Source organism: Populus euphratica, unplaced genomic scaffold (genome assembly GCF_000495115.2).
Source record: "Populus euphratica unplaced genomic scaffold, PopEup_1.0 scaffold418.1, whole genome shotgun sequence".
Taxonomy (NCBI): Eukaryota; Viridiplantae; Streptophyta; class Magnoliopsida; order Malpighiales; family Salicaceae; genus Populus; species Populus euphratica.
The window spans coordinates 195793-207811 of NW_011500304.1; the positions used below are offsets into that span (position 1 = coordinate 195793).

At 32.7% G+C, this 12019-nt stretch overlaps 1 protein-coding gene across 1 annotated transcript; it reads right to left on the reverse strand.

Moving 5' to 3' along the window:
* Window positions 1–297: 297 nt before the first annotated feature.
* LOC105113406 (phospholipase D delta-like) lies at window positions 298–11716 on the reverse strand. Its single transcript, XM_011009569.1, has 12 exons — window positions 11683–11716; window positions 11470–11572; window positions 9310–10591; window positions 8718–8834; window positions 8438–8632; window positions 6418–6684; window positions 6255–6323; window positions 5940–6087; window positions 5198–5346; window positions 4553–4723; window positions 3399–3596; window positions 298–809 (listed from the first exon to the last, which is right to left on the reverse strand). The coding sequence occupies exons 3-12, from the start codon at window positions 10261–10263 to the stop codon at window positions 516–518; spliced, it is 2562 nt and encodes an 853-aa protein (XP_011007871.1). The 5' UTR covers window positions 10264–10591; window positions 11470–11572; window positions 11683–11716; the 3' UTR covers window positions 298–515.
* Window positions 11717–12019: the final 303 nt, after the last annotated feature.

Here is a 12019-nt window from a genome sequence, read left to right on the forward strand (position 1 = left end):
AGATATTTAATTGTAATTATTTATCTAAACTAGAACTTAGTGAAAATTATTATTAAAATGTAGCATTAATCGAAGATCTTTTCACCATTCATTCTCTTAAGGTTGGTACTTTATTCATCTTAGGAGAAAACGATGCAAATCAGGAGAAAAGCAGGCACCATAAATCACCTCTCAAACTACTAAAATATTAATTTATAACAAAAAATTTAAATTAAAACCTTCATTCATCCTTCATAATTATTTGTTTAAATTAAAATTTAATGGAAAATAAGTTTGAATTAATTAAAAAGAAAACAAGAAATATTTTCTTCCGTAACACAAAATTTAAAAATTTGTGTTCACATAAATCAGAACCTTTTGTGTACATGTTTGATGTTTCAACAATATTGTTACATACATTATCCCCAGTTTCATGCTCCTCCCTTGTGAACGTTCACTGCATCTGCATGAACTATAACAATTCAGATTAAGTTATATATGGTGAACTCCATAGCTTCAAAGCTTTAACTGGATATCTATGTAGTAAGAACATCAGGGAGGTTGGTGGATGCTCCAAGAACTTTGCCCCCAACATCAGGAAATGTTTCATGACCTTGTATGGCACTCACTTCTCCACTTTTGCTCACTTGAATTGGATATTGCATCAAGTTTCCCCTCATTTCCTTGCTCTCCTCGGAGACATATGCTTTCCAGTTGTGCCTGGAAGTCTTGTTGACAAGTTTCATGCATTCAAGGTTCTGTGGCTCGTCGAAAGCTTGCTCGAGGATGCCTAAGTGCTCTGCCCAGAGAGACATCCGGTAGCCATATACCTGCGTATTCAAGTAATAAATTGTGAGGATAAGCAATATAACATTAACAATTGTAATAACAGGAGACATTATACTAACTCTACCCTCTTTCAATGGCACTCGTTCGAGACATGATCGTGATGGATTTGAAAAAGATATGGCAAGTGCATATTAAGATTATGGTTGCTCCTTCACTCTTGTTACATACCGGGATCATGTTTGTTTTTTATTTTCAAAAACATTTTTGAAAAAATTTATATTTTTATATTTTTTTTTACTTCAAATTAATTTTTTTAATGATTTTAAATCTTTTTGATATGCTGATATCAAAAATAAATTTAAAAAAATTTAAAAAATATCATTTTGATGTATTTTTAAGTGAAAAATACTTTGAGAAGCAATTATTACCACAATATCAATAAATCCAAAAGATATTGACTAGGCTAAGTTGAATCCAAATCTAATCAGGTCAACACCAAGAATTTTTTTGAAATAACAAAACAACATCATTTTAAGAAAAAAAAATAATCTAAATGAATTTGACAATCTAATGAATAGACCTTTTTTCTTAATTACACTCTAGTTCAAGTCTAACAACTATTCTTATGCTTAGAATAGCACCATTCATCGCTATTAAAACTTCATCTCTCTTTCTTGTTTTTCATTCAACTAACTTCTAATTAATGAAAATCCTGTTCTAAGTATTTCTCTTTATCTGATTGTTGTCTCAACCATTAATTAACGGAAATCTTGTTCTAAGTCTTTCTCTTTATCTGATTGTTGTCTCAACCATTCTAATATGTTAAGTAGAACCACTCAATAAAAAAAATTAAAAATAAATATTTCATAAAGGTAATAGACATGAAAGTGCTAGCATATATGTCATGTAACCAATCAGTTGGTTATAAATATGACATTGACTTTATTTATATAAATATATTTAATTTATTAATAAAGATTTATTTATCTTTAATATTCATTAAATATTTCATTATTGAATATAGATTAAAAATAAAGTTTGTGGAAAAAAATATTTTATAAAGAAAATTATAAAGTTGTTATAAATATAAAATTCTTATTATATGAAAGCATTGTTTCCAAAATGTTATTGATCAAAGCTCTATTAAGACTAAATATTGATTAAAGCTAATGAGACAAATACATATTATGTTTTTTTTTTTAAAATGAAACAATTGTTCCACAAACTGAAATATGAGGAATACCTAGAACTAATATGTAGATGTTTACTAGATGACATGTTCACTGAATTGACTCGCATGAGAATCCTAGATGGAGAGATCATTTATTTCTATGAAAGAGCTCACATGACGGTTGTGTAAGTGATCCTTGAGCTTAAAATCACTAAGTTATCTTATATAGAGAGTATTATATTTTGATCCTGCTGCACGTTGTCCTAATCAAGGATAATAAATAGATAGATATTAGATATAACATGAACTATATAAAAGTATTTAATTAAATAAGAGATAATTCATTACCCTTGATAAATTAGAGAAAATGTTTTATTTGTTTTTAAATGTTATTGATTGTAAATCTTTGTGCAAGATAGAATGAAATTTATAGAAAGTTTCAAATCTTATTTAAAGATTCAATGGCTATGGTGTTAAGAACAAACATGATTTGACATAGTAGACACACTTCATGCTGTAATGTCTAAATTGAAATACTGTTGATAAAAAAGATAAAAATTAAACTGAGAAACCAGTTACTAAAAGGTTAAGTGAAACAACTTATGAATTTTCTAATATTTAGGGGATCATTACAGGTTGTTAGACATTATACTTGATCTTCAAATATAAATCAATCAATTGTTAAATTAATAATATATTTATTTATTTAATCCTATTTTATTTAGGATTATAATTTATATTTAGATCAACTTATTAGGAAACCTAATGAGTCATACATATAAAAACCATTAATCACAAATTAAAATAAAATGATTAATCAAGTATGAATTGATTGTAAATAAGTTTTAGAAATTGAAGACTAAAGTGTAAATTATATAGGGAATTATAATTCTAAATTTAGAAAAATCAAATAAGAACTTTATTGAATAAATTTATAAAATTAACCTATGATATTATCTAAGGGGCAAATTGATATTTTTGTTATTTATAGGGTTTTTAAGTTTTCTTATAAATAGAATATTATATTGTTTACTTCCTAGGGGTTTTAAGGTGAGAAGAGTATAATACATAAATACGTGAATACAAAAAAAAAAAACCAACATTTTAAAGTATAACAATCTCTTTCTTCTAAAAGGATTTAGGATAATTTTCACTAGTGATTCATATAGATTACCATTAAAGACCAGATAATTAGATGACTTGTGAATTGCAATAACTTAACTTTGAAGCATATATACAAAGTTAGAAAAAAATTTAGATTTTCAAGTAATTTTCACATAAACCTCAAACAACTTTGATTTTGTGTAACAAGATTTTCAGGATTCCTTAAAAAATTTTAAATTTATTATTTTTGCTAAGTGTATATATTTGGAGAAATTCAATAAAAAAAACCCATGCTAACTATTAATTTTCTCTGCTCCATGTTTTATAGCTGAAAATAAGAGCTGAAGTTTCAAACCTGTCCATGTGGATGAGAGTTTTTTCTGGCCCATGTGTATGTCGGTTGGTAAGCCCCCATAGCGATTTCTGTGTCCCTTGAACCATCCAGGGATCTCTGGTTAATGTTCGCTGATCCCATGATTACGTATTCATCATCAACTACCATTCCTTTTGCATGTACATATATCATAAATCTCCGAAACTTTTGAGCTGCTGCCTGTGAAGAAAACCAAGATTTACTGATACGGATATATGTAAGAATGACTCTCTGCGGTCAGTTCAGGTATCAATCATCACCACACCAATTTACTGATATAAATTTAGGCTGACTAAATGGCAAAATGTGTGCTATATTTTCAATTAAGTCCCATTTTCCCTTACTTCATTCATTAGCTTTTATTATTATTATTATTTAATTATAAACTTACATAGATCTTAATTTATTTTTAAAATACTTTAAATTAATGATTATATAAATTTTTAGTTGCCTAGATTTATAACATTTATTAGTGTTTTTTTTTTTCTTGACACATGTAGCCTCGGCTAATAAAAGGATGAAAAACTTGTTTGCATATTTATTAAATCTTATCAGACTTTACAAGTTCAACTAGAAAATCTATGATTCAGGTTAAGTTGAACTAAAAAAATTATTTACTTGACTAGGTTTTAATAGCTCCATTTAACCAGTACTAACCTAATCGAGTCAAACCCATGGAATACTTTGAAAAACCAAAGTGACACAACATCATTTTAACTAAAATAATTGACCTGGCTCCATCACCTACGGGTTATCCTAGTAATCTAGTGACCCCGATCTTTTTTCATGTCAGTCTCCGGAAGGTCAGGAAGTCTGACAACAATTTATTAAAAGTCCAAGTTTACATTGCATACAGACATTACAGTTGCAAGAAACAAATCAACGGTGCCTATCTAACAAAACAAGGATGAGCATCTGAAAATTAATTATGTTCTCTGAAAATTGGTGCCAGTCAAAGAAATAAGGTAAGATTGATTTATGGTGTCTTTTTTTATTTTCCCTTCATTTACATTTAAATTTTAAAATTTCGATAGTTATGCTTTGACTTGCCTTCAGCATTGATTATACATTAACACGTGCCTTCATGTTAAGAGTCAAAGAACAAATTTATATGGTTTTGAGAATATATGCCATACCAGTGAACGATTTTCAGTTTGCTGATTTATCTCTGAAGAATCGTGTGGAGAATTTTCACGTTTACCAAGGCAATAAAAGTTCAAATAATGTTGTGGATGATACCGATAGGAAAGCCCGGCCTTTTCAAGTTCTTTTGCAATAATCTTGTACATCATGGCCATTGTTTGTCCCTGCAGTCATTCAATCATCATTTAGCTTCAGAAATCACAACGCAAGGCGCATAGATACGCAACCATGTTGTTTATACGTTTTCATCAACAAATAATACACCACAACGCAAAAATAAAGTTGGGACCTCTTCTTTTCCCGGTTTACTTTTGTACTATTGCCGTGGATGGGGACGATTAGTAGAGATTCTAGTTCCTAAAATTGTTCTTGATTGCCATGTTAAGAAAGATAGGACTTAGGGCTCGAAACCATTCCATTACCGAAATGACACAGAGCTCACACACAAGCAAAAAGTAAACGTGGAGTTTTGCAAGAGAGAACTCAGGAGTGATCTGCAGACCTAACTTAACCATGCACAAATGATATGACGCTGGAGAACAACCTTGTGATGTGCAGAAACAGATGGTTTTTCATTATGATAGAAAGTGTTTGCCATGTAAAAGATAGTTATTTCACAAAATAAAAACTAATCTAACCTGCCAATACAGAATTTCTTGCACAGGAGCACTAGTTGGAACACCCTCTGGCCACATTGGTATTACTATATACACTGAAAACCGCTCATTTGCTCTGATTTTGCTAGCAATTTTCAGTGCTAGTTCCATGGGGACTAAGTTATCAGCTCCTGTCATAGAGGATGAAGTTAAAACAGAAGTTTCCTTGTCATATATCCAACCACGTAGTAATATAGAGAAACTAAAAACACCTTGATGTCTTCCCTCCTGTCATAGAGGATGAAGTTAAAACAGAAGTTTCCTTGTCATATATCCAACCACGTAGTAATGTAGAGAAACTAAAAACACCTTGATGTCTTCCCGCCTGTCATAGAGGATGAAGTTAAAACAGAAGTTTCCTTGTCATATATCGAACCACATAGTAATATAGAGAAACTAAAAACACCTTAATGTCTTCCCTTAGAAGTTTGTTTTTTATTTATTTGATAGCGTTTGGTTACTGTTTCGCTACAGAAAAGTTGGAGACAGAGAAGACACATCTTGTTATTTTAAAAGGACAGAAATTCATTCTAAAATTGTCCTAGAGACATCTTTACATTACGTCTTTGTCTACATCCAACCACACATGTTTTTGTCCCGTCGGTATCTATTTCTTCTGTCCTTGAACACTAACAAAACGCAACCTTAGTGTCTATTGAAGCAGAAATCAATAAATTTCATCACATTTGACTAGGAAAGGAAATCAACCTCATGCCTTTTGTACCTGCATTTTTGTATGATGGCCAATAATAGGAAGATCCAAGAAAATATTGATTCTCTATGTATATGAAGTGTTGTGCTGATCTTATTGCTTTTACATATGCTGTATGAATGCTCTTATCTACTTTCAAATTCTTTCCACACAGAAGATTCTGCAAAAAAGAAGCAAAGTTATTGAAGTAGGGTAGGTCTAGAATGTTATCACATAAACCTAAAACTACAAGCATAAACTTATCTAACATAAATCTGGTATACCCTCATCAAGAGAATGGTTAAATCTAACATATATTAGCAGGCTAATCATAAAGCTAGTTCTAACCTGATCCACAGCTTCTTGAGTAGACTTTGGAAATCCCTTCACAGATCCTGAATCTATAGATCGGAATACCTATAAAAGAGAACAATAATTTTAATTTTCATTGGCTCCAATAAAAGGGCTCACACATACAAATTATATTTAGTAAAAACCAGCTAATGCAAACCTGCACATGCCAATTCTCAGGATCTCCTTCATCAGTGACATGCACAATTTTATCACCATCAGGACTAGAAGATGGAGTGAGTATCCATGAAATCCGTTCTAGCTTTATCAAGGCATCATCATGCCAACGAGTGACCTTTTTGATCCTACGCCATTTTGTGGCTTTTTTCCACCTTTGCTCAAAATTTGTCAATATATCATAAGCAGCTGGACCCTCAATTTTACAATGCAAGTCGTGCCATGGTTGCCTTGGGCTTTTGGTATTAGACTAAACATAACAGAGAAAAATTATCAATACTTGAGCAAGAATAGAGAATTCCTTCACCATCTCATCTCATATCTTGAATTATACACAAAACCTCAGAAAGTTATCTAAGAATTATTCCCATTCCAAGCTATAGTACGAGATGGCATGATTTCTACCATACTAAACTGGGTGAAGTTTGACAGCAGTGCTAAGAAGAATAGCAGCACAGCACTTAGAAAAGCTCAATGGTAGGAATGATCACAAGTTTGTGAAATTGAAAGAATACAGGGCTGATTTTTGGTTATGAGACTATATTTACTGTTCTGAAGACAAAAAAATTCACTAAATTCACACATATCCAAGACATAAATGGTTTAACGAATATGCTCCTTGAAATTAAGCAATGGCATTGACCAAGATATCTATCTATCTATCTTCTCTTACAAATATTCATACACCTCTACACTCACAATGGAAAAGCCATTATACCAATTCTCCTCTGTGAATTCCGTACTTCTACCTCTTATAAAATTTCTGGTTTCTTTGTGCAAATGAACCACAAGTTTGCTATTAGGGATACCTTTTAGCATCTCTTCTGTTGCATAAAGGACTAGAGAGCTAGGCAAAAACCATCCAACTAGATGGTTTTGCAGTAAATCTAAAGTACTGTCCATTTTTAAATGAAAAATCTTATAAAACAAATCCTGTAGGCCAATCCCATTTCTGGGATTTTGTTTTAGCTATGCACCAGTTGATACCATGTAGACAACTGCATTACTCTTTTTCCCAATAGGTTAGTCATCGAGGTGAAGATGAAGTTTTGCCTATATTTTGTGACATAAAAAAACACTAATCTTCAAATGGAGAATCTAAATCAATGATGTTAAAGTCATTCCAATCAACAAGCATGCCACAATTTTCTTCAATTCCAATCCAAATATGCTCCCAGGCAATCAGTAATTACCTCTACTCATCACAACTTAAAGACATAATTGGAGTAGTATACATTGTATATAGGCATATCTCTCAGACTTGAGTAAAATCATTTTTAGTTTGCAAAACACAAAGTATCAAAAAGAAACCAGAAATGTTATAGTGCAAACACCATCTGCAAGAAAATGTTAAACTGTATATAAAATGTTTCTTCATTTAAGAGTTTTTCTTTTCCCTTTATGAATTGGCGAGAAAGATAGCAAAATAAAGTTAACATGTGCTTATATTTATCTTAGTCAGCCTTCCAAAAAACCAGAATTAACATCCCACAAAGCACTTCCCCAGTAAATCTGAAGACACTTGCGGATTGGATTGCACACAACAAGTGTATCATGCCATTATACATATTCGATAACAACACACTGCAGTGTACCTCATGATATAAATAGCAAGTTGTGGATGCGAACAAGTGTCCTAGCAGGTCAAAGATATTCCTAGCGTTCATATCTTAAATCAATAAATACCAGTGTGCAAATATTCGGATAGCAGATTTACGAAATGATTTAGTTTGTGTTTGGTAATTCATGTGATTAGAAGTGTTGTCAAAGTTCTTTTTATCTGAAAAGGCATCAAATTGATATTTTTTTTCAGGTGATTTTTAATAAATTTCACATCTTTATATCAAAACCATCAACAACATTCTAAAAAAAACATTAAATTAGTGTTTTTTTTAATAAAAAAGGCACTTGAAAGGATGATATCGTGCCCAAAAAAGCTCAGGTGCTGTATGAACAAAGATCGTCCATGCAAATATTTCTAGATATGTATAGTAAAAACTTACAGGAAATGTAGGATTGTGAAAATCATTTTCAAAAACTGTGTGAAGATCACGAAAGAGCCTATGTTCAGGAGTGTCATATCTGCCATCACATAAATCCAAGCCACCAATGAAAGAAGTAATTTTTCGGTTGTTCCCAGAAGATTGAGTATCAAGAATCACGCACTTCTGATGGTGGCTAAAAAGCGTTCCCACAACCTGGACTAGAATGATAAGTCGTATCAGAGAACAAAATCATAGGCCCAGCACATTTAGAGCAGATAAGATATGGAATTGGTCACACCTGTTGCTTGAAAACGCTAAGCTTATTGCTTCCATAACGAGGTGCAAGCACGCAATGGACACTGGAATGTTTGAAAAATTTCTTGGTTTCTTCATCATGAGTTTGCATGACACCATCCTGGATTTAAATTCACATAATATTTTTAAAATGGATGTATATATAATATGTGTATGTAGACATAATCGATGCCTATCCAAAGTATGATTTTGGAACTTGATAATAGTCTTTTAATTACTAGTCATAATTATCAACTACTCGTACTGGATTATAAAAAAAAAAAAAAAAAAAAAAAAGAAGAAGAAGAAGAAGAAGAAGGTTTCAATAGTAAAAAAAATCTTAGAGTTGACCCAGTCAGGGTCTCACTCAGGGTCAACCAACCTGCCCGAGTCACTTGGGTTTGACCAGCTTTATGTCCAAAATGATTCAGACAGAAACTCGGTTGGGGCCAGGTTCTTGATCAGCGGATTGCTAGGATGACTCATCAAGTTAGATGAGGTTTAATAACTATGCTTTCAAGTTGCATAGAAAAACAACTAATAAATTGTTAACATGAAATCACTGCAATGTTTATTAAGGTTTTGGAAGTGCTTACCGTTTTTAGATAGAATGTGTCATGTGAAGTTTTATCGTCCCATAGTAGCATAACCACACGGACCCCTTCTTCTGACTTGTACTTTAACAACTCTCCCAGAGTAAGCTCACCTCCCGCTGGCAATGGCTTTGTTGGCTCCCTCACCAACTTGACACGGTGGTACACTGACCACCCCACAATATATATCAGGTTGTGAGCTTCTAAGATAGCATGGCATATGTCTTCCCAACAACTACTATGCTGAAAAACTTTCCCATCATCCAGGGTAATTTTAGGTAGCACAGCATCAGGTACATGAGCATCTTGGTAAAGTGTCACTGACCCTCCTTTCCGGAGTGGAAAGTATGTATTGGGAACTCCTTTGTATTCTGGTCCATCACCAACACCATCTTTGTATAAAGGATTGTCTTCAACTGGCTTGAATTGAATGGAAAAATGCAACTCAGGGTAAGGTTTCAGGCAAGTTCCAGAAGTGCAAATGATAGGAAACCAATCATTAATAGTATTTCCAGAGACGATTTTTTCAACTGGTATTTCCACTACTCCAATAAGTTGTGCCCCAAGAAAATCATTGTCCTTGACATGAAACTCTACTTTTACAACAGGGTGGGCAACTGGGACGCAGAAATGCTCATCCCACAAAGGGTTCTCGCAATTGGCAATCACTCTAGTCTGGGCTACTGTTGCCCCTGCAAGGCAAACAGACACATAGGGATCACTAGTAATGATTGAATGTTTGCCTGAATGTGTCATGGGTTTGTGTCCACAAAGTGGTGAGTAAGATCCACACATAGTAAAACATTTTCTCATATTTTCTGAAGCTAGATCCATATTTGGAAGAGATTTAGCTTCTAAGATCCATATGTCCAATTCACCATGCAAAAAAACAGATTCTTTAGAAGACTGGATTGCAGTGGATTGAGCCTTCCAAGGAACATTGATTTCTGTACTCATTCTGTCTTGTTAACTTTGCAAACACCAGATTCTCAAGGGCCCTCCTATATTTGCCAAAACTATACCCAAATTTAATCAATCAGATGCTAACGTTATGTTGTGGATAGCCAGCCCCCCGAGATGAATCGAGTCTATGTTATAGTTCCTTAATCCATGCAAATATAACTTGCATCTACATCACAAAGCTTGTGAAACTCATTGCTTTGCAGAAGGAACAAGCATCATAAGCAGTCAGAAAATATGGAAACACAGTGTTCTGACTTGAGCCCATATCAAATGCATTATGCAGAGATTGCAGTCTCCATAGGTTGACCCCAGGAATCTTCCCCTGCCAGGGAAAGAAAGATGAGGAGAAGCAAAAGAATCAGATTAAAGAACAAAAACATGTACATAACCTACACAACCACTTACTAACACCATGCATGCACATAAAGACATTAACGACAAAAGAACATGACACAAACCACAAAACATCAATCTGCTAGAGTAGCCAAAAGATCAACTTCCTTCACATACCATGGATTTTCCACTATAAGAATCCTCCACATAAAGTCCAACGTTTACATTATCATTGATGCCAAATTGGTATTTCTTGTAGACAAAACTAAGATGGAATGGCCTTAAATTAGTGTGTTTGGTATTGTAGTACAAGTTTTTTTAAAATTAAAAATACACCGAAATTATGTTTTTTAAAATAAAATTTATTATTCACATTAGGGCATCAAAACTATCTAAAAACACCTAAAAAATATTAATTTGATGTTTTTTCATGCAACAATCAATTTAAAAAGCAGGTTATAACACAAAAACAGACACATTCTAGTTTTAAAGCATTTTCATAAATTAGAAGTTATCTCTTAATCTTTCAAATTTCATATAAACACTAAAGTTGTATTTGTCCTGTCACAGAAGTGATATATAATTATTAATCACACCATATCATTATTAAATTAACAAGAGTAGCACTTAGCATTATAACACTATAGAATTAATTTATTCTAATTGATAATTAATTGAAGTCAGCTAAAACACATCTAATTTTTCCTTAAAATACATAAAAATTCTCCTAACCATGCTAATCTAACATAGTAATTATTCATGTCCCAGCTTTTTTCATCTTCCATGGAATCCAAGTTTGTGGATCAACTTTCCCAAGGTGAAACAGCGAAGAATAAACTAAGAGCATATCAATCTCTCGTAACTCACAACCAAAAACAAAATTCAGCTCAAGTTCGGATATGACTGTCCTACTTAAGATCCGATCAAGAAAATTCGTATTCGCGTTGCATGAAAGCTAGTTGAGGATACTCTGAGCATTAGATCATAATATATATATAAAAAAGAAAAAAGTTTCACCATTACATTACAAAGATAACTATCAAAGTGGTAGGTTATTAATAATAAATCACGCATGGTTACCTTGAGAAGAGAAGCAAGGAGGAAGATAGATGTAGGATCGGAGAATGGAGAAAATGGATGATAATGAGAAGGGTACAAAAGTGGTGCAATGGCGTGAAGCATTGCCAACCACCATCTTTCGGGGAGGAGGAGGGCAGCGAAAATGGCGGGAAGTCTTGAGCTGTTTTACGAGGATGGCTATTATTAGCTGTTCTTCGGATTTGTTGTGGCCATACCCGCTAACCTCTCTAGCTTTCTCAAATATAATTAACTATTGAATTGTAGGACATGGTTGTTACTTAAAAGTATTTTTTTAAATTTAATTTTTAAAAATTTTTTATATTTGTTTATTATTAAA